Source organism: Epinephelus moara, chromosome 8, assembly GCF_006386435.1.
Source record: "Epinephelus moara isolate mb chromosome 8, YSFRI_EMoa_1.0, whole genome shotgun sequence".
NCBI classification, from domain to species: Eukaryota; Metazoa; Chordata; class Actinopteri; order Perciformes; family Serranidae; genus Epinephelus; species Epinephelus moara.
Genome location: NC_065513.1, coordinates 15,410,512 through 15,434,328, shown reverse-complemented (window position 1 = coordinate 15,434,328; position 23,817 = coordinate 15,410,512). Strand labels below are relative to the sequence as shown.

Below are 23,817 nucleotides of genomic sequence, written 5' to 3'. Positions count from 1 at the left end.
TCATATTTTTTTTTTAAAGATTATTTTTATTGGCTTGTTGCCTTTATTGACAGGACAGAGGGTGAAACTGGGAGACAGAGGGAGAGTGGGGACTGACATGAAGTGGGGGGCCGTGAGCCGGATTTGAGCCCGCAGCTGCTGCAGCAAGGCAATGACTCTGTACATGGGGCGCCGGCACTATCCACTACGCTACCGACGCCCCCCCAGTCATATTTTTTTTATTTACATTTTATATCAATATATTTATGGGGTAATTTGACATTGAGCATATTTGATTAATGATGTGTCCTACCCAATAAATATTAAATCACTGCATTGTTGTGAAGACTGCATCCTAACACTGTCTGTACATCTACAATCTAAGGTTTCAAAAAAGGGTATAAATGGGATAGTCAAAGCTCTCTTCATCCAAACTATTCTCCATTGGTTGTAAGGAAACATGAATGCAAAAGGAAAGTAGTCTCATCACATCACCTTTAGGCCTGGCCTTCAATCTCCAACAACCACCTGTATACAATCAGACAACAGAAGCACAATCTCAAATTATTTTTCAGACGAAATTTATTTGATACTTAGATACAATATGTAGACTTAATGGCACACGACAAGATCTCAGAAAGAAAAGGCACAAAATATCATACATTCACTACCATGTCCCCTGAATTTCAAAAGCTGATCAGAAACATTTCAAAAGCGAGCAAGTTCGGAAATTAAACAGTTGCGGATTTTATAAATTAGGTTAAGACTGTACAGTTGCTTTGTGAGTACTTCCTCTCCCCTCCATATCATTGTCTTGACAGATGGTAAACAATTGATTTAGGATGTTCTTTTTAGTCAATGGCTTCTCTATTCAGCAGACAGAAGGAATCATTAAGATAGACCTGGAAACATTGATTACACTCAAGACCCACTGTTTCAGACTTTTCGCTCTTTGAGACATATGCATACAGTTCCAATACAGTAACAAAGGCTGACTGGTTGTCTTATATACTGTGATAAAAACGAAACAGGCTATATTACAACCACGTCTTATCGTGTTGACACTGTTTAACCATATTTCCCACAGATAAGGATATGGTATGGCAAAAGGAAGTCAATTGTTTGGGGTAACTGATGAGCAACAATATCAAAAAAGATCCTCCTATCGTATTGTTCACCTGAGAAGATTTTGTTGTAAAGTAAGAATGTTGCCTCAGACAATTGCTTCCCAAGTTTCCTATATTACCAGCCTACGATTGCTGAATTCATGTAAACATATCGGAAATCCATTCGCACTCTTTGGACAAGCCAATAACCCATTACTGAGGAAGTGGATCACATTCCCTCATACAATACAGACAATAAAAACATTAGGATCTTTGAACCCACATTATTTCATAACATCGGTCTTGAAAGGAAAATCTGGAAAATAGATCTCTAAAAACAAACCCCACAATTCCTGTAGCACAATTTAAAGTGACAGTTCACCCCCAAATCAAAAGTACATACATAGTTTTTCTCTTATCTGTAGTGCTATTAATGTCTAGATTGTTTTGGTGTGAGTTGCTGAGTGTTAGAGCCATCAGCCATAGAGATGTCTTCCTTCTCTGGAATATAATGGAACTAGATAGCGCTTGGCTAGTGGTGCTTAAAGCCCCAAAAATACATGAAGAAAACTCAACAGCAATGTCTCTTACCAGAAATCATGGGGTACTCAATCCACAGACCTTGTTGTGAGCAGTTTAATGTAGGATCTTTTTTCTTTCTACCAAAATACACCTGTCATCCAAATCACAGCGCAGGAGGAAGCGTGTATGTACTGCTACCTCACCTGACACCATTGAGCTAGCTAACATTACAGCTCAGCTGAAGAGGACGGCATTAATATTTACATCTCGTGCAGTCGCAAGCACAAGCCTCTTGTCCATGAGTAGATACATGCTTCCTTTGGCATGGTGATACAGCTGGCTGGTGTAGTTTGGTAGAGAGAAAATAGTTCCTACATTAGCTTGCACACAACAAAAGTCCATGGTTTATCTCGAGTAAGCGGGTCATGATTTCTGGAACGAGACATTGCTGTTGAGTTTTTTTTTAATGTAGTGTTTTGGTGCTTTGAGCACCACAAGCCAAGTGTCCTTTAGTTCCATGACATTAGAAAGAAGGCAGACATCTCTACAGTCGATATCTCCAACACTTGCCAACTCACACCAGAACAATCTAACTTTATAAACAGCACTACAGATAAGAGGCAGAATATGCATTTTTCATTTTGAGGTGACCTGTCCCTTTAAGACATTGACACATCACAAAAAAACACAAAAAAACAAGGATGAAATGAGGAAAACACTTGTCTTATATATGTTTGTAACACTAGTGATAATCAACACTGTTGGCCAGTGCCACATGATTCTGAAGCCTAAGGGGAGAAAGTGCACTGCGGAGTTGAAGAGTCATTAATATGGCGTATCCATCACACAGCTGATCTGAGGCAAAGATGGAAATCTGCAGCCCTTTGCACCAACAGCAGTGTACAGGCTGTTTCGGCTGCAACTTACACATTTTTGCTTGCTGAAGGAATTGCACTTGCTGAGGCGCTGCGACATGTATCAGGAAACATAAAAGGGAGTCACATGCAATTCTACACCTAGAAGAAAATAAAGAGTCATTACAAACACCTTTGCTCATGAAGCTCTGTCCGCCAAGATTTACTCCTAACAAAAAGCAGGCTAATATCTAGCGCTAACCTTTAGGTGTTAGGAAAATTGCCGGAAACAAGGGAGGTAGCTAGAGCAATAGCTGGCAGCGGAGGTACAACAGGTATAATAGGTCCGATAGGTACAAAGGTCTGGAGATTAAGGCAAGCAGTGTGTGGTGCTGGTGTCAACTGGGCACTGGTTAGGCTGTTGTGGATCTGTAAACACACCTAGAATGAAGCAGGAGGGAAGAGGCCTTTTTGGAAGCCGTCTACCTCGGAGAACCAGATGAGTGAGACAGGCCTCTGGGGGTGGGCTGGGTGAGGTGGGGCGAGCAGTGCGCTGCAGTTTGGCTTGTGACAGAGGCTGGAGGGGTGTAGCACCATCTGTGGCTGTTTTTCAGTGCAGTTTTTTCTCTGGGGACATCTGTTAGGGAGGTGAATGCCGTGTTGTATGTTATGTGTGAATATCTTCAGAATAGGGAGTGTGTGTGTGTGTGTGTGTGTGTGTGTGTGTGTGGGGGGGGGGGGGCAAGAAAAAAAAAAATCAGTGGGAGCTGTAAACACTTCCAAAGTAACATCCTTTTAGCTGAACAAGCTTGCATGGATCTGCCCAGCTTGAGCTTTTAAGAGATCAGTCACTGCAAAGGCATCCACACCTGTGAGTGTGTGTGCGTATGTGTGAGAAACAAACTAGCATGTTTATCCTCATGTGCGCCATGTATATGTGTCATATGCATGTGCATGTGGGTTTCTATTAAATCCGTATGAGAGGGAGAGTGAATACCTGTACGGGCATGATTGTCAGTGTTAATAAGATGCAGTGCTTTCGGTAAGGTGGGGTGATGGGGGGGAAGGATTACAATGGGCCAAGACGCCAAGGGTGTTAGTAATCTCTTAATGGAGGCTGTGGCAGGAAGGAACATGAGTATGACAAACAGACAGACTCATGCTGGGGAATGCAAACCACTGAGCCACAGTGTGTACAGTTAAGACCGGGGAGGAGACAAAGACGGGTCAGACAGGGCATCATCTTGAGAGGAATGTTTTGGAGGAAAAAGGAAAATCAAAGTAGGACAGAAGGAAATATTTGGTCCAACACCTGCCACTGTGGAATCGAGCCAATGAATTTGCTTTTTTGTAAAAATGGATCTCTACTGCAAAGTAGCACCTCTCCATATCTCTCCAGAAGACTAGGTTCTTGTCAATAACATGATGCTGATAGCTGGCCTTTCTCTGTCCAGGAGATCAAAATTAACCAGAGTCTTATCAGCTAGGATCGTGTTGGTTTCTAGAAATCAATTCCTCAGTGTATAGAATGTCTATGATTGGGTGCAAGTCAGGGATCTGCTCTATTGATTGCAGGTAGCAGAGCCCCCCTCCCCACCCCCCCCCACCTCCACAGCCTGAATCAGTTCTGGTTAAAAAGTGGCACCAAAGGAGCCCTCTTAGCAGTCTCCATCGCTGCTGTCATCGTGGGCGTTTAAAATCCTTTTCATTCGTCTGCAGCACTGGTTCCTCGTACTCCTCCCTTTCTACGAAGCTGTGGGGGAAACAGGAAAACAGTCACCACGTTAGATTTATGTAAACTAAACAGGTGAGAGGCAGGTTTAGTGGATTCTTGAACGTCAGTGGAACCCTTTACAAATGGTTGCTGGTTACTGTGCACAGGTCTGGACTCATTTTTATTCATTATGTATGACTTGAGTTTTACTTCTCGTATCACAAACCATAAAAAATGCAACAAATGTTATTTTGCAAACTGAAATCTTGAGCCTTTCCTTAGAAATCTGCTCCAACAGCCCTTATCAAGCCCCTTGTTTGTCTTCTAGGTAGATAACAGCATCACTTTCAAATTCTCCCACCCTGAGGCTGATGGCTTTGGAAAGTCAATTAGTGGCAGAATCTGATAGCCGAACACCTTAATGGAACGGTTCAAACTAACAGTGCCTCTAAACAGAGGAATAGACAGATCTGATGAAATGGCATGAGGATTCACCCTCCGACTTCTCCATCCTTTTTCCCCATCCTCCCTCCCTTTTTTCTCAATCACAGCACAGACTCCTTCTCAACTGCAGAATTCCATTTGTATGTTAATGAGGAAAAAAGGAGCCATCTTGAAGCCACCCCCCCCCACCCCCCCTCTTCTTGCCCTTTCCTTCCCTCATGCCTCCCCCTTCTACACCAACAGCACCCCACGAGTATACACAAAAAAAGGGAAGACATGACTGTTGGTGCGTCGTCTCCACAATGTGAGTTTCTCATTCACCCAGGGCAGTCTTGAGTGGCAGTCTCTGTATGTAGGCACCGTGTCGTCCCATGCAGTCACAACTGTGACCCTGCTAACCCTTCAGCCCAGAGGTTCAGGCCTCGTCTGCCTTCTCGCCACAACCCTCTTTGATGGCATCCGCCTGTTTACTTACTCCAAGGCAAAATGAGAAACACATGCTGAATTGGGCGAGATTTGAGGGGGGGGTGCTAAGCACAGAATGCTGCATGTTGGTAGTAAGCCAGGAATGTTTGAGCCTGGCCCACTTTGGCCAGTCCAGCCCGGATTCCTCCCTTTTCTCCTTGTACGGCCAAAAGCTCCCAGACTGATATTTAGAGTACTTCCAAGAGTAAGGTTTACAGAGAATGTGATTCACAGAAATTAAAGCCTGTGATTTAAAAGAGGTCTGTTTTTCTTCTCTGCCTTGTAGTCCTCTAGAAGGAAGCTCTAGTTTGCAGATGCTGGTCTTGCGCAGGCCTTCTGTGTATGTTTTTAACTGCTGGCCACCTCTTAAAAGATAGCATGTGTGATTATGAGAAAAGTTTGCCCAGATGTTATGCCACTTGCATGGTGAGTGGGTACACAAACGCAGCAGGAACTCATACAAACCACGGTAGGAGATTTTCACTGTCAGCAAAACACCTACCGGCCACAAACATGCGTCATATTTCTCTGATCTGGTGTTATTGATAACTAATTCACAGTGAGCTACGGAGTTGTTAGTGAAAGCATATACACACACGTGCAGATAAAGCCACAGTGGACTAAAAGCCCCTTCACAACACCGAGGAGTAAAGCGAGAAAGCAGTATAGGCATGCAGCAACACAGAAACCCCACACGGAGCAGAGAAAGCGTCCAAGAGACTGGCCTCTACCAGTGAGAACTTACACAGCAACACTCAGACCTACACCTGGCCTGGCTACTCGTCAGCAGCCTTTGTACCTCGCACAGAGCCCTTCTTACGCATCTGGACAAAAATGAAATACAGGAAATCACAGAAACAGGAATTAGGAAGGCTGTGGGGGCAGCTTGGACTGGGTAACCATGGAAACATTTTATAAAATGTTAAGTATGTTCTCCCAGTTGTTAATTAAGCATCCTGAGATGTACTCTGAAATGCAATGGGGGTCAAGGAAGTGAAATGTGTACTGCGAGATGACAACAGAAAAAAGCGTGGCAAATTGTTATGTCATTATCATTCTCTTTCACTGCAATATCTGAGTACTCCACTTTACATCAGTGCAGTAGTTATTATGATCAGGGTATGGAAAAGCACACAAAAGCATAAGTTAAAAATGTGATTAAGCTGCAAAACATTTTCCAGCTGCCTTCCTGTTTAATCACGCAAGCACAGTCCTTGTATGTTCAACTTATATTATGTCTACTGTAGGACTGCATGATATGCAAAAAAATCATATTGTGATTATTTTGACGGCTATTGTGATTGCGATATGAGTCGTGATGTTATTGGGAAGGGTAATTTTTGCATTTCATCTTCACTGGAAAAAAAAAGAAAATAATAATGATGTGATTTTTGCTGAGGTCAGGACCAAACAACCATGTTCCCACATCTGAAACATGATTTGTGGGCAGGAGCATCTTTGTAGCACCACAATGCTTCATTTGTTATAGTATGTCGTGACACATTTTACCTTTTTAAAAAATTGAATCTCCTACGATTTGGATACTGCACTTAGCTACTGCGATTTTGTTTAATTGTACAGCCCTAATCTAATGATTGGAAGACAACAGCTCCACCTGGATAACAACTAGGTGTTGCACAGGTTCATTCAAGCTTGGGGCAAGTATTAGTCTTGAAAATGTAGCTTTTTCTTTGCGTTTTTGCCTTTCGTCCACACGCAAACTGTGTTTTACCTCACTGAAAACAATCCTTTTGCAAAACTCGGTCAAGATTCCCAAAAACTCAGTTCTCAGTGTTGACATGTAGACAGGGAAAACAGAATTCTTGGGTTGAAATATCAGCATGTGAGGCATCACAAAAGAAGCCTCATTTCATGCAGTGGCAGACTTAACCAAAATCGTGCTGACTCTAGCCTCGCTAACAGGGCTTTTTACAAGTTTACGCACAAATGTAAACAGTAAATGGACTACACTTGTATAGTGCTTTTTCTAGTCTTCTGACCACTCAAAGCCCTTCTACACTACATGTCACATTCACACACACATTCACAGTCACCTGCTACCCAGTAACCATTCACACACACTCACACACTGATGGAACAGCCATCAGGAGCAATTTGGGGTGCAGTATCTTGCCCTAGGACGCTTAGATGCACAGTTACTCTTCCGTGGATTAGGCGATATGGCCCTAAAATAATATCACGATGATCTGGCACACCCCTACTCTTCCAATATATTGAAGATAAGATGTCACAATGTACTACGGAGGTCACTGCTACAGGTAGCCTTCTGATAATAGCTTTTTTTGGGCTTTTGATTGGCCAACATCATCTTCTTTGCATTGCTTTAGGCTTACAGTTATATCGCTGCCTGTTGTTTAGGCATGCTCTTTACAGCGCTTCAATTGTATTTTTGTGTTTTCATTTTTTTCATAACAGTGTATGTGTGGACGGGAATTTCTTTGGGGAACAAAGGAGGGAAAAATACCCATGTACGTGTGGACTAGGCCTTAGACACAAAGTGCCGGAGGCTGTACGCTCTTCATGTTGGAGACAGTTCTGTGCACGCAACCCATCACTGACCAATAATATGTACATCAGATGCACAAGGTTCAATTTTTAACTGTGGGCCATTTTTCATGCACTCACCTCTTCCAGCTCCTTCTGCGTCTCTGCCTCCATCCGTCGGATATCATCCATATTCAACTCCACCCACTTATCAATCCAACAGAAGAGCTGCCGGTGGAAGTTGGTGAAGATCCTCTTCTCTTGCTAAGGGAGACAGTGGTAGTCTTGGTTAGGGCTGGGTGGTATGATTAGAACAAATATTAATATCACATTATTAATAAGAATGTCTTTAAAATGTGTGTATTCACAATATGTCTGAACAATATGGGAAAATATTTAGTCTTTTTTTAGAATGATATTGTGATTGCAATTTTTTTTTTTTTTAAAACGTTCCTTATCTTCTGTATTATTCACTCTACACAAGCTATATTTTATTCTATACTATAACCAACACAACACTGGACACAGTCAACATATACACTGCTCTTTCATGTGGGCCAGGCCTATGTGTTATGATGAAATATGATGAACTGATATAAGAATTGATATGAGTGGCATATCTTCATTTAACTACTGGACTGTAAAAACACCTTCAATCACAGTAGAATATTTAAGCTTGTAAATTCAAGCCATGTCAACATGTAATATAACCATCATGACTTAAATGAAATCTGAAAAACAGGCCTGGTGTAAACACAGTCAGTTACAGTAAGAACAAAACAAAACACTCAAGTGTCCACTGACTATGGCTCTACCACTTGCCTTGTTGCAAAGATTTTGTTTACCGTCCCTGTTTCAGCCTCCAGACAGTGGTCAAGAAGCACACCGACTCTCTGCTCTGATCGCCAACACTTGTCTGCTCTCGGCACATTCACCATCACTCTCTTTCGACCACACACTCACTACAGCAAACAATGTAATACATAGACATGTGGATTGCATTTAAACCCAGCCTTTGCCGCTTTTACACATTAGTAATGCGAGCATCAAAGCTTGCGCTTGGCATTTTACAAGTTTTTTTCTTCATCTAATCTCATTCAAATATGTCATGTGGAGCACTGGGCAGCATGTGTGCATGTGAAGGCTATGGGACCAGTTGTTTCAGACTGTTTTTTTAAAATATATAATCGTAGCTTTTGACATTTGGAAATTGCGCTCTATTACATCACAATGTCAGTTTGAACAATTAATCATTCAGTTGTAATTCGCAATATGAAAATTATGTAAACTGGCATAAATTACATGTGACAAAACTCTTTGTAAAACAGGAACATAATATGATCATATCATCACGATACATTTGTACTGGAAGTCATAAAACAATAAAACTTAATTATCACCCCATGTCTTGTTAAATCAGACAGTAAAGAAGCAAAGAACTGCTTTTGCAAACTGGAGCTGTCAGAGCCCAAACGCAACTCCAGAGCCAGGAAAACTGACTGTGTGAAGTTCAATTGTGTCAATATGTCATTCTAACCTCATGGATGAAGCCCTCCACTTTGTTCTGCAGGCCCCACCACTTGAACTTGACTGTGACCAGTTTGTAGGCACACATCTTTGGGCAGTCAGTCTTAGCAGCCAGCTCTTTCTGTAAGGAGAAGAACAGAAAAAAGAACAAGACTTACAACCCATCACTTTTTAAAGCGCAGCATCAGAATAAATAACACAGTAACAAACTTGACAGAAACTTTCCAATGAGAGAATAATCCTAAAAACAGCAGAAGGCTGAGAGAATATTATTTTAGACTAATCTTGGCTGCATTCAAAGCTGAAAATCATTAATACATAATGCTTTGGGTATGGAGCTTGCTGAAATAATTATCAATATGAAGATGTGCTGTGCAGAGATAAAAGTGCCCTAATCTACAACACACTTTCTAAATCCATCCGCTGCTTGCACTCTGCCTCCCTCTGAAGAAGAGAAGAAAAGAAGGAGGGGGGTTGGGGCAGAGCAAAGTGGATAAACTCCAGATGAAGGGACCATTTCTCTGCCTCCGCCCTGACAGCGACACCGTTCCCGACAGGCATGCCTTTGTGGCCATGGAAGGCAGATAAAACGGTGCACGCGAAGCGATAAGGGCGTCGCGGTGCAAAGCTGGTTACATTATTAACACCTAGGACCTCCTCGCCCCCAGAACACACATACTCTCCCTCCGAGAACACCTGTTTAATTAATCACTTCATTCTGGCTCGGCATTCCAAGAGAAAATGCCACAGACCCGCCTCAATCACCCTCATCCCACTGCTGTTTGATGCTACGATCATGGAGGGGAGCGGGAGAGGGGAAATGAGAAACATTTCTAAATTTGCAGTGGGTTTAGAAAAGTTGTCATCGCTAAAGGAGAACTTCACATGAAACGGATTCTACATCAAAACACTTACGGTGACATTTCTTCTCTCCCTCTCTGTGCCCCACTCAAAGGAGCAGAAGTTTTCAGAAATACAAAGGGTACCGATATGCAAGCATGTGTGCATGCAGAGATAGACAAGAGTTTTATTGCTCTGAGAAGCTGGCAGAAATTGTGCCTCTGTTGTCACATAACTACTTTTTTTTCACCTTTTCAAAAACAGTCTTTTTCCATGTCCACAGCGGACGGGAAAGTGATCTAATTAAAAACACAAAATAAAAAGTTGTGCTTCTTTATTCATACTTTTTAAAAGCTGTTTGGCTGCCTTTGTTCTGCAAAAATTCTTGAAGCAGAGGAAAGTTTCCCATGGTGAACTTTGAGGGCTCCGCTGCAGAGTAGAAATTCTCAGCGCTCTAACAGTGAGCAGGACCCGTTTGTGAGGCTGCGGGGGTAAGGCAGGGTTTAGAGGGGAAAGCAACAAAACTCCTGACAAAGTTTCTCATCTTATTGACTTATTACTCTCTATCAAAAGTACATCAGTCTTTATATGGAGCTGCTGCTTGTCAAATTTAGAATCAATGTCCATACGCAGTTCCTTCCCATTTCTGTCTTCATCTCCCGTCACACACAAAGTCTGGCAGACGGAGCTCTGAGTAGAACCTTTATCTGACCCGGTGACGAGAAATTTCTATTACATCCAATTAGGGCTGAGAAAGAGGTGATTTGTCTTCATCAAATTGCAGCCTTACAGTTCTGCAGACCCCAGTCCAGCTCTGTGCTCTCCTGTGCACAGAGCTGTTCTGATTATTACAGACAGTGGTGCTGGTGTGGAAAAGGACTCTTTAATGTGAAAGAAATCTCTACAAAATTAAACAAAAAAATAAAAACACAACATAACTGTTCAAATATTCGCCCCCTTCATGTTACATTTAGTAGTGATGTTTCTAGCCTACAGCCTTGGGTCTACGTGAATACGCCTGCATCCGTTTTGCACATCTGGACACGGCAATTTCTCTCCATTCTCCTTCTCAGGCTCTGTCAAGTTGCAAAGGGACCATGAGTGAAAAGCATTTTTTGAGTCCAGCCACAAACTCTTGATTGGATTGAGGTCTGGACTCTGACTCTGTAACTCTAGGACATGAACTTTTTTTTTTTTTTTTGGAGGAATTTCCAGAGTAGCTTTGGCTTTATTTTTGGGGGTTGTTATCTCCTTGGAAAAATAAATCTTCACCCAAGTAGCAGTTCTCTTGTAGACTGCAGCAGGTTTCCCCTCAATGATTTCCATCTTTTGCTGCATTCATTTTGCCATAAGCCTTCCAAGACCTGCTGCAGAGGGGCAACCCCACAGGATAACGCCGCCGCCACCAAACACCAGACAAAAAGCTCAATCTTTTGTTTTCAGACCACTGAACTTACTTCCACTATGTTTGAGAGTCTCCTACATACCTTCTGGCATCACTCGCCAAAATGGGTTTTATTTTTAACAGTGGGTTTTTATTTGTTGTGGGTTTCTCCAACAATTCTTACAAGCGTAATGTCTCCCATCCCAGCCATTGAACCCTGTAGCTTCTTCAGAGTTGGCACAGGCCTCTCTGTGGGGAGGACAGACTGCTCTCGACAGATTTACAGATGTTCCATATTCTTTCCATTTTATCATGGCCGACCTTACTTTATTTAGTGCTTTGGAAAATTTTTGCACAGAATTATGCAAGGTCTTGTGCAATTACAGTGGCGAAGTATGTGAAAGCACAGCTGCAGGTCTTATGTGAATGACAATGACCAGGTATATGGCCCTTTCTTATAGTGTGGTATAGAAGGTTAGCTGGGTTGAATCTTTGTTTAGTCTCCAGTGACATTAATTGCCACTTGCGTGTGAATGTGATATATGTAATTTCCTCAGCTAACAAGTGCATTACCTTCCAGGTGGGCCCAAGGGGTCCTCTGCCGGTCTTAGCTGACTTGAACATGGCAGGGTCCTCATCCAGCTTGTAGTCCTACAGAAAGAGCAATTTCTATAATTAATACAATACATAGCACATTATATTTAGCTGTTAACAAGCGGAGGTAATCTGTATGACTGATTTTAATGTTTATACATGAATAGTGCTACACCATGACTTGAGCAATAGATAGGCGCCTTGTTTTATTTGGCAAGGAAGTGTGAAGTTTTTTCCAATTTTTGAAAAAAAGAAAAGAAAGTATGTTAAGATATACAGGGTCACCATAAATTTTAATGGACAAAATTTCTAAACTTTTTCATGACTTTTCAAGGACCTATGAAAAAATATTTCTATGACAACGTATAACACAGACACTGCTCCATCTCAAAAATGCAGTACAATTTAAAAGTATAAGTGGGGCATGGCATAGCGATGGTAAGCAATGGGATTCATGATCCAACACCGTATCAAATCCAAACTATTCCAACATAATTCCAGTTAGCTGCCATAGATGGAGAAATAGACGGAGCGTGGGGGAAAGGAATGAAGAAATGTACCTGATGATAAACAAAACAACACTTATCGATGCATTAGAGCAACTACAGGAAATAAATCTGCAGTTATGTTATATTACGTGGACGTTTATCCATGGAAGATTAAAGTAACGTTACCCGATCATTACACACAACAAAATTCCACAACTTATTTTACTAATTGCATGACTTTCCAAGGCCTGGAAAACACGACTGTGAAATTCCATGATCTTCCAGGTTTTCCATGACCATGGGAAGCCTTAATAAAGACATAATTTTAGTTTTTTAAAATAACCACCAATTTCATATCGGCATTCAGTAGGTTATAGAAATGGCGGCGTGTTTGTCCTATGCTGCTGTTCACTCACTGTGCTTTAAATGAAGCAGCACAGCAGTCACTGCCAGTGAAAGGCCAAAGAGTACCGCACTCATTCTCCAAAACCTGCCACCCCCCTGGAGATAATACCATGCAGCAAGGCCAGAGCGCAACTCAGCCTTAAGTGGCAAAGAGATAAAGGAGTGTCTATGGAGCGTTGATGCCACCAGCAACATCTGTTTAATTAGGCCAGCGTTGGTGCCAGTTCATACGTGATCGTGCTTGCATGTACCTGCATGTATGCTGATGCAAGTTTCTGCTGCTGCACACCAGTACGTGTGTGTATGCCTCAGTACAGCTGCTCTGCGACAACACTCCCTTCACTATGCATACATTTTTACACAAACAGACACACACAGTCATGTCATGCTAAAGCTATTTAAGTGAACTAACCACTTATTTCCAATTGCATGGATGGATCTTGGTCCCATGGCAAAAAGATTTTTAAAGCATATAGAAACATACTGGGCGCATATGCCAAGCACATGAGCACATGACAAAGCGGACTTTATAAAACAGGCGAGAGAAATAGTAATTCAAATAAATGAAATGGCTTTCAAATTATCAACAGCTCAAGGGCCCAGCAATTTTAAATAAATCATGATGCGCCTGCAGCTAAAAGCTACTTTTCAGGGCTATCGGCCAACAGGAGGGTGCCAAACGTGTGGAAAGAGATAGAAACCCACCTTTACACACACACACACACACACACACACAATAATTTGGCTGTTTTAATGCTGAGAGCTCCATCACTATAACAATACACTGTGCTGCACTAATGAGGTCTGTGAATCGATATGCCGTGGTAGACGAAAAGGAGCTACTCCACAAGTAAAACAGTGTGTGTTAGAGTGCGAGTGTGTTTGTGTCGTGTGTGTATTTGTCTAGTTCCGGCATACGAAGCACTGTGAGCCTTAATTACACTAACAAACTCATCGGTGCTGGCGGTACGCCCCAGGCCCTGCAGCCATGCCTGAGGCTGAGGGCTGATAGGGTCCTCAGACACAACACACTCCTCCAGCAAGGCAAACACCTCCGCCTCGTTAACTACCCACCACAAACAAACACGTACACACACAGAAACCGATGCTTCTCCGCCAAATAGCCTCACATTCTCGAACACACACACACACACACACACACACACACACACACACACACACTGAAATGAGGCAATGTGATGTCAAATAACAGCAATAATGTGTAACATCTTCAAATAAGATTTCAGAGATTTCATGAGCATCAAAAACTCATATTTATATTTTGAAATATTATTGAGGTAATCTTGGGATTCTCAAATTGGGTGTATACTTCTTAAATGCTTTAAAAACCTTTCAAGCATGTGTTGATATGTTAGATAATTCACGCTCATTCAAAGCATAATTAAATTAATAAATCAATCTTTTCCAACTGTCCAAGGTGATTTGCTGCCAGTCCTTGCCTTCCACTGTCTGCCAGACAGGTGTGTGTTACACGGTATTTCATCTTCTGGTAATACACTTCACTAAAATACTGTATAATTTGCCGCCTTGGATCCACTAGCTTCAATACAGATACGACATGTACATCGAAGTATTCCAGCACTGTTTAGTGAGTGGGTTCAAAGGCTAAAAAAAAAAATAACTCTGCATTGCTAAGCAAGTTCATTTTAGTAGAGAAGTAGTGAGTAGAACAATTAATCAATTAATCAGATGATCAACAGTATATCAATCAAATCCAATTTTAATATTGCCAGCTGGTTGAGGTAGTCTGTCAAATTAAAATGTCAAACATTGGCAGCTTCTCTAAAGTGATGATTTGAAGGTTTTTCTATTTCAAATCATTTTTAAAAAACTAATTTTGAGTTTTTAATTGAATGATGTGGTCCTCAGCTCTGGGAATTTGCAATGAGCTTTTAGTCATTTTTTCCTGATGTATTGATCACACAAAAAAAAGCATACAAAAACTGTATGCTGATCTGCTGGAAACATACAACTGTACATGTGACAATACTTATCAGCAGTAATTCTGTTCCTATTTATTGATTCTACAAAATATCTGAAATCAGTAAACACTGACACTATCTCCAAAGAAAATTACTTTTTTTTTTTTTTTTTTTAAATGTTCAAAAGTAAATGAAATGACAAGATCACTGCTCATCCAAAAATACTCAATAACCCCATTAGAACATCCCTTATGTAAAGTAGATTGGATTTGCCAGAATGCTTGGTAATGATCAGATTGTCCACATGAAGGCGCCAAACAGCGTTTTATCTTACACTGGAAGTGTGCCAGAGGAGTTTCTACTTACAGCATTGGACACTTGACTTCTGTCTGCAATGTCAATGGGCACAACAGTTACATTCTGCCACGTGGAACTGTCTAGTTTGTGCACCTGAACAACCAAACAAAAAGCATTGGTAAGACGAGCGTACAAACTTAAATCTGATGTTCATACTTGATACTTGCTTGATAATATGCAGAAGTACTCACATTTTCTTGAGTTCCAAGGTCTGGTTTGTGCCATGTCTCAATCTTAATGCAGAAATCATCTTTCATATACTCATTCTAGAGGAAAGAGTCAGGGTATGATAAGATTTTACAGAACTGTGTACACAGAAAAAACGCATAAACTCTATATACTGAAAGAATCTTTTGAAAATTTTAAGGGACGGTTCACCTCAAAATCAAAAATACATCTTTTTCCTCTTACCTGTGGTGCCATTTATCAATCCAGATTGTTTTGGTGTGAGTCGCCGAGCATTATGCTGCATCTCAAATCAGATACTTCTGTACTTGTACTTACCATTTTGAGTGCATAATTGTGTTCACACTGAGAAGCATGGCAAAAAGCAGTGCACCATGAGTACCCAACAGGTACTTTCATAATGGGCAAAACGTCAAGTGTGGAAACAGGTACTTTCATAATGGGCAAAACGTCAAGTGTGGAACATTGGACATTTCTCACTGTCAGTGGTCGCNAAAAAGCAGTGCACCATGAGTACCCAACAGGTACTTTCATAATGGGCAAAACGTCAAGTGTGGAACGTTGGACATTTCTCACTGTCAGTGGTCGCCATGTTGCCTACCGAGCAGACGGAGCAAGACCACATACACATTTCAAAATTGTAAAGTGTCAGCTGACTACCACGGTGAACACCAAAGCATTGTACAAATATACATGTGCAGTTTTTTATTGGTTTTAAGCCATCAGTTTGTTTATTGGGTTAATTCTTGATAAATTGGAACTGCAAACAATATCACAAATGCTAACTTTAAGAGGTGCACATTTTATCATCTGGCACTGAAGTTATGCGAGTTGTGGCATAAGCTATTCCATCTATGGACATAGTTACGTTTGGCGTTTATGCATGGGGTGAAGTGTCGTATGTTGTAATGCCCTCTGAGGCACGTTGCGATTTTTAATATTGGGCTATATAAATAAAATTGAATTTAACGTCTGTGTACTAACAGAAGCATCCAATCTGAGACACAGCATTGGAGATATTGGCTTTGAAGATGTCTCCCTTCTCTCATATGTAATGGAAATAGATGGCACTAGGCTTGCGGTGCTCAAAGCGCCCCCAAAAAAGGTGAGCTAGGTGGTGCTAGGGAAACTAGCAGTAGATGCATGCTTCCGTCTATGCGATGTCGGTTATCAGGTGTAGTTTGGTAGAAAGAAAATACTTCCTACATGAAACTGCTCACAACATGATCTGTGGATTATCTTGTGTAACTGGATCGGGATTTCGAGAAAGGGACATTGCTTCTGAGTTTTTCAAATGTATTTTATTGGCGCTTTGAGCACCACAAACCTGTGGTGTCATCTAGTTCCATTATATTTGAGAGAAGGCAGACATCTCAATCTCTCAAACACTCGGCAACTCACACCAAAAGAAACTAGACTGATAAATTGCACTACAGATAAGAGGAAAATTATGTATTTTTGATTTTGGGGTTCACTGTCCCTTTAAGAATTACAACAAAACAAAAGCCATTTAAGGATACCTACCGTCACAACTGGATCAAGGATAGGCATGAGGAGAAAAGGGAGGGGGAAACCACGGTTACATATAAAAATAAAACAAATGTTATAAATTCACATCAACAGAAAACACATGGCTACGATACCAGTAACACAAGTGTATTTAACAATGATCAGGACTAAGGGTTTCAGGGTAAAGCAAAGGTAATCTGATATGGGGAGGGGAACTCACTGGTTCTGCAGTAGGGGTAGGCATTCCAGGCTTTTTCATGGAAAATCAGAGAGCCTTCAGGGGCTATCATCTTGACAAATGCTGGGACTTTACTGTAGGGTGGGTAAAGAGGATGGGAACAGGTTGATTGTACGTGGAGAAAGGGAGAGGGCAGACACATTGCCTCAGTTATCAGAGATTCTAGAGGAAATATTGTGCAGGTGGAAACCAGAACAACTTCAAATGCCTCACAACTTAAGATAAGACAACACTGCCACTGCCTGGCAGCACGGAGCTATTACACTGTAGGAAGGAAATTATGGGATCAAATAGTCTGATCGAGAGGGGTAAAAAAAAAAAAAAGACAAAGAAAAGACACATACCTCTTTAGGTGGTAGATTTTGTGTGTATATTGTCCTTTCTCGCCTTCATTTTCATAGGGCTCATTCTTGAGTACCTCAATGCCCTCGCCACCACCCGTCTCATTTTTACTTGCTTCGGCCACTGAGAACAGCTGTCCCACTTGATACTGTAACACGAAAAAACAAAACCTTAACACAAACCACATCAGTCATCTACAGTATATCCAGAAATAGACAGCTATAAATAGTATTGCATTTTAGCAAATTTAAGTATTTTTTAATACAAGCTGCATGTGAATCCTGAACCTGAATTACTGGTCATATAGTCTGAGTGGGCGGAAGTTCGCTGCATAGATCAGCCTCTCATTGGGCGGAACGAGCCACCCGCTGAAGTCCCGCCCTACCACCTCCGGTTGTGCAGCAGTTTTCAACCGTTTAACACGTCCTTTACTAACTTTTGCGGTGTTTGATCTTGCGGGGATGTAGCCATTTTTCTGCCATGGTTCGCGTCCTGTAGGCGATATTTTTGTGGGCGTGTTACACCAAAACCTGTTTCCCCCCGGCAATATTTTTGCAAGCGCACCGTTGCTGTGGCACCGCCCAGAACGATTGTGATTGGCTGAAAGAAATACAAGCAGCCGGGGCGTTTTTTTCTCCAATCTCAAAGTGAGAGTCGGCCCAGCCAGACCTTTCTTTTCTTGAGAAAGGTCTGGTGAGCGAGACTACTGGTCATATTATGATGTTAGATGGACATGTATTCTCTTTGCATTACATCTATATTTTTCAGTGTTTAAGGCCAGTGGTTCCCATCCTCTCTTTACCTATACACCCCTTAAAAAGAAGCAATGTCTACCTCATCACTGACTATTACTAAGAACATGAAACGAACAGTTCAGAAAAAAATGATGTTTCCTTTTCAGCCTGTTTCGTTAGGATTTTTAAGCAGCATTGTACGATAAAATATGCTGAAATGATAGAAAAGAAAGAAATGTAATTTTGTGCTGCAGAAATATTTTTCTTTCTTTTTCTTTTAAATATCTTGTGACCCCTCCCTCCCCAAGATTTATTGTGGCCCTTTATAGGTTCCCAAAGCCCAGGTAAAGAACCACTAGGTTAGGTTACAGCCCTGAGTCGTACGTTTATGTTGCGATTGTAGAGGCACAGCACATGCATGACTTAATTTGTGTTTTAAAACCGAACATTTAATCTAATAATAACTTAGTAGGATGTGTCATTGTCATGCTGTCCTGCCAACGGATTGCAGATTTACACAACATGCCAAGAAAAACTGCTGCAGAACTCAATAGTTAAACAAGTTTGTGTCTGACCTGTGGTGTGAGAGCAAGGGTCTTTTTTCCCCAATTATACCGATGTCTTTCCAAATCAAATTCAATGAATAACAGCCATAATCTGGACAGTGTATTTGCATTTCATTTCTAACCCCACAATCCGCAGGCCAAGTTAACAAGTGTCGCATGTTGTGATGAACAACGGACGATAAAACAGAAGGGTGGATGTTTGCTTGTATTTCAGCTACCAGAGCTCTAGACAGTGCTTCTCCCAATCTCCCCTAAAGAGAGCACTTATTCTTCAATTATTTGGACTTAGCTTTAAAATGCAGCACTAATTGCCAAGAGATTCTATCACCATATAAGGCAGCAGGGTGAGAGTCTGTGTGATTCATGACATAAACCTTTATAAACACAGGGAACAAATCCTGCTCTACATAAGAATTACAAATGATCCCTTTTTGGATGAGACTGTGTTGCCTTAACTTGCAACCAGAAGCCAAACAATGGAAATGATAAGGAAGTAGTGCATTAATTATTCACAGCCTTTAATCTTTGTGAGGATAACGTAATTATGTGGAAGAAAGGTGCATTACAGAGACCTCTTGTAATTCCTATTAACCACCATTCAGTGACACGCTTTGAGCCAAAATAAAGCATCAGGTTCTACTGCATGTGAGACTGACAGGAAACATAAATTGAGGTGTTAAGTGTTAATTTATTCACATAGACTTCTTCAATTAAAGCTGTAAATGGTAACTGTCATAAAAAAAACCTTTGTCAAATTTGCTAAAACTGTCACTATATCCACACAGTAATATATGAGACAGATAATCTATTAGTCCTCATAGTGCTTCTAATAGCATTTGTAGAATCCACAGAGGACTCTCCAACACAGCTGTCAATTATGACAATCACTGCTCTGGAACTCCAGTCAAACTGTCAAACTAGGTAGTGTTGATCAAATATGAATCAAAATTCCATCACAGAATTGCCTACTTCTCACCTCAAATGTTTTCAGAAACACTGTTTACTGTACTGTTTAGCTATAAATTGAGAAAGTTTGCAAACCAGCCGCTGGCCACTACATTGAAAGCAGTCGAGCCAAAACAAAGCACCGCCCACAACCTGGAGCAAACTTTCGAATTTCACAGCCAAACAGTACACTAAAATATGTTTCTGGAAACATTTGAGGTGAGAAATAGGCAATGCAGTAACAGAATCTTCTTTCATATTCGATCAGTGCTGTTTAGTTCGGCAGTTTTTTTCTCCTACCCAAAATGCACTGCGCTCTACATCACTTTCTCTCTTTAGTTTACTTCCCGGATAGTACGTTTGCATTTCCCACTGTCAGCGAACCGCACCAGGGTTCACTTGCAAGTGAACCGAGACCCCAAGTTTTCAAGCGGACCAGGGTACTCTCATTTGGTCTGCACCAGAGTTCGAATAAGCGCTCACACCACTCCAAACGAACCGAACTATCCGTGGAAGCGGATCAGGGTTTGTTAGACCAAATAGTGCAGTGAATGCGTCCTTTGAGACTCCTTGGCTCTGACTGGTTGTTTTCCTTCAGCCGCGGTGGATTCTAGCAAATGCCATCAGAAGCACTATGAGGAGGAGGAGGAACAAGTTTTTTTGTGTCTTTCTTTAACTGACTATCTGACTCATTCACTACTGTGTGTGGATGTAGTGATAGTTTCAGCAAATTTGACAAAAAGTTGAGTTACTGATTGTAACCTTAAAAGTGAAAGTCGATCAGTTTTGTGGCTTCCAAAATAATGTAGGAGAGCAAAAAGGCTAGTATTTCCAATCCTCTGCACTGACTGGCATTGATTGCTCCAGTTACTTTACTTGAGCTAAATTTGTTGTCATTTATAATGAGGAAAGACATATGTTAAAAGAACAAGACATTAGGTGGAACCCAGAAGTTCTAAAATGAAAATAGAAGTTATTCACAACATGACTCATTCTGTCAATGTAATAGTAAGGGAGACTGTTTACTTACCTCCTCAACACTACAGGGTAAAACCACGCGGCTGCAAAAGAAAGAGAAGTGTGGTAATATTCACACAACACTTGTTTCTCAAAAACACTGCTCAACAAGCACTTCTGCCAGAAGCACAACAATTTTCCTTTAAAGTGAACTACAAGTGTAATATTACCTCCAAAAATAACATCACACTCAAGGACGGAGCAGAAAAACATGTTTCAGTTCAATGTACTTAGTTTGAACCATGGTGCAAAATGAAGAAAACACTAACACATTATGAAAAAATTAACCATTACAGAGAAAGCTGTAATGCCATGGCATTGGCCAGGAATTAGTAATAACCTCAACAGTACACTGAAACCTTCCCACTGCTTAAGAACAGGAAGCCAGTTGTGGTCACTCTTCCTGAGGTAAAAACTGAGGTAAAACCCAAGTGTGACACACTGCTGACTTCAGCACTATGAGAGGAACCTATCACTCAAGTAAAATAGTTAGTGTATAGTAAAGCTGAGACTGAATATGGTCAAGAGTGTTAGTTAAAGAGGCGCAAAGTAAAATGTAAGCACCGAGCCATTTTGGGCTGAACACATTGCTTAAAAACAACAAATGTGCTACAAAGACCAGTAATAGTAGGTACTGCCGTTTCAAAAAGAAAAGAAAAATGGTATCTGCATGTTTACTTGACAAGATATTCAAACGTTACATACCATATTTACCGTTTGCATGGTTAACATACACCACAACTTTCATCTTCGTGTCTCAACAGATCTCTGCTTCAGGGTGTGGCATGCCCGAACCAATTGCATCATTTACTCTGATGAACATGAAGCTTCAGTCTATGACCACTAACCACACAGTGCAACAGTAAAAGAGAGAGCAGGCAGAGGAAGTTCTTTTAAAGTATAAATCTGAAGCAAGGCTGTATCCCATGCTGACATATCTCTGGCTGCACTTTTTCCTACTCTTCTGCTCTTTTAATGATATTGACGATGAGCTGTGGGAACCCGTGACAATAACATTTTACATTTTGTCCAGAATTAACACTACTCTATTAACTTGTGTTCAAGTTAGGTTAATCTTCACAATGACAACCACTGACAGACGATCTATTATCACTGCAGGCCTCTGTAACAAGGCCACTCACAACACTAACGCAAGGTTTGGTGATGAGTGACGTTTACTTTCCCCACAATCAAGGGCACAGGGCACATCGTGATGGTTCTCATATTTGTAAAATGAACTTGACAAGAGCATACAGATTAGTGGTTGTAAAAGGATGAATAGCATTTGCTACAGCACTTTAGAAGAACATAACATGGATGTGGACACATACAGTTGGTGAGTGTTCCCTTGCATTTGCGCAGGTTATGCCAATTTCAGGATGTTATTGCCATTTTCTGTTTCTACATTGGCCCTTTTATGGAATTCAGGTCATGCAGTGCTGAGGTGCAAGTGTATTGCTAATCATGTTAACAGTAATGCTGCTGTGCAATATTTATGGAATTAGACGATTCAGTAACGTGGTTTTACATGATATAATATGCATACTGTATTTCTGTGGCATGCAGAACCCAGAATCCTTGTCTATCTATCTGTGCATCAAGTCAAAATATCGACATGAATACCAAACAGAATGTTGGCCTTAAACTACATTTCACAGACCAAACCACTGACCATAAATCATGACACTGATTTTTCTATCATTCAATCAAACTACATGAAATGCATTAACCAGATCAAGGACTTGTTGTAAACTTTGCTGATCTGCTTAATAAAGTTTGCTGGTATTTGTTTATATTACTTTCTAGTGTACAACCTTTTCTCTTGATCTATAAAGCTTCTGGTTTTATCCAACTACCAAACAACCACTAATCTGATTTGTCAGACTTCAGTCACGTTCCTGTGCTACACGACGTCATTTTATATGAACTGGAGGAGGAGAAATTGAAATAAAAGTAATCCTCAATAGACACAAGGCATGTTAGTCATAGACACATTATATGAATATGATGGGTCCAGCACCTCGTCTTTAAAAAACGCAAATGTGATGATGATGATGATGATAGATGGCTATGAGGGGGAAGAATAATTTTATACCACACTTCCTGCCTTGATCAAAACGCATTCATTCCTTTACTGCTGGAGCCACGGATAAAAACTAGCACACTTACATGTCCCAATCCAACAGGCACACATTTTGTCTACTGCCGTGGTTGGACATGTTTTTCTGACTACTAATGGCTACATGTCAACACCAGCATCTTTTGATCCAACTTTATGACTCACAGCTAACAGCTTGCTAGCGTAACTATACTACCACCGCTAGCAGGCTTGTTGATTGAAGGAGCTTGGTTTTGACACGAAAACCAGCTGATTCGCCTATTAATCAAAGTCTCTTATCTTAGGTAAGATAAGTGGGCGCCACCATGCCTTTGTGACAATGTTGCAAAGATAACAATAGCAGTGCTAAGTGATTTCCATTCACGTTAACGCTATACCGTTAGGTTAGCTAGCATTAGCATATCGTGAGCTACAGTTGGCTTCGTAGCTTAAGTTAGCTTAAGTTTTACAGCTTGAAAGCGCAAACGCCGTCTCACTTTTAAACACATGTGCACAACCCATAAACTGAAGTGCTCAGAAGCTAGCTAGTTAAAGTGAACACACGAGGAACTGTAAGATAACAGCAGCTGTCACACAGTGCCGTGCCGCTGTCAACGCCGGTAGGCCACAGCAGCTCTTAAGCAATCCCACCCTTCCCTCGTGTGTCTGACACACTGAGACAAGATGAAAAGTTTTCATTAGTGTCAAACCACTGTAAAAACCGCCCTGCCTCACCGAATCCGACATTACAAGCTTCAGTTGTTTCAATATGTTCACAAGAGAACAGTTAAGACACAAACATCGCACTTACTACTCCTTGATGACGACCATCGTAGCTTGTTTCTCTCTATACTACCGTTACTGCCCAGCGACCGCTGATTGCTGCTGACGTCATGACCTGCTGGGGCCCCCCCCGGTCCCTCCCCCCGCGAGCGGTGATTTGCGGGAGGAGGCATGGACGGACACGCTAATTACTATTAACCAATAGAATCCCTTTGTAGTCACTTTTACCCGCCTTTTGCACATCTGGTCTGATCAATGAGCACCAGTTCATC

At 41.2% G+C, this 23,817-nt stretch overlaps 1 protein-coding gene across 2 annotated transcripts; it reads right to left on the bottom strand.

Annotated features, from left to right (window-relative positions):
• Positions 1-543: 543 nt before the first annotated feature.
• LOC126394056 (phosphatidylinositol transfer protein beta isoform) lies at positions 544-23,674 on the bottom strand. Of its 2 annotated transcripts, XM_050050635.1 has the most exons (12): positions 23,574-23,674; positions 20,678-20,708; positions 17,405-17,550; positions 17,043-17,134; positions 16,838-16,845; positions 15,319-15,393; positions 15,137-15,220; positions 11,914-11,991; positions 9,127-9,237; positions 7,731-7,853; positions 5,830-5,908; positions 544-4,214 (listed from the first exon to the last, which is right to left on the bottom strand). In XM_050050635.1, exons 1-11 carry the CDS (start codon positions 23,591-23,593, stop codon positions 5,861-5,863), a joined length of 816 nt encoding a protein of 271 aa, XP_049906592.1. In that variant the 5' UTR covers positions 23,594-23,674; the 3' UTR covers positions 544-4,214; positions 5,830-5,860. The 2 variants fall into 2 exon arrangements, with proteins under 2 accessions (XP_049906592.1, XP_049906591.1); XM_050050634.1 differs by lacking the exon at positions 5,830-5,908.
• Between the last annotated feature and the right edge of the window lie 143 nt (positions 23,675-23,817).

What these genes read in the sequence shown, in the direction of transcription:
- LOC126394056 (XM_050050635.1), bottom strand. Translation starts at nt 23,593, where the DNA reads ATGGTCGTCATCAAGGAGTA. An exon ending in ATGGTCGTCATCAAGGAGTA is followed by an intron (nt 20,709 to 23,573) that starts GTAAGTGCGATG and finishes TTTCTTTTGCAG; the next exon opens with CCGCGTGGTTTTACCCTGTA. An exon ending in GAAGTCAAGTGTCCAATGCT is followed by an intron (nt 11,992 to 15,136) that starts GTAAGTAGAAAC and finishes CTCTTTCTGTAG; the next exon opens with GACTACAAGCTGGATGAGGA.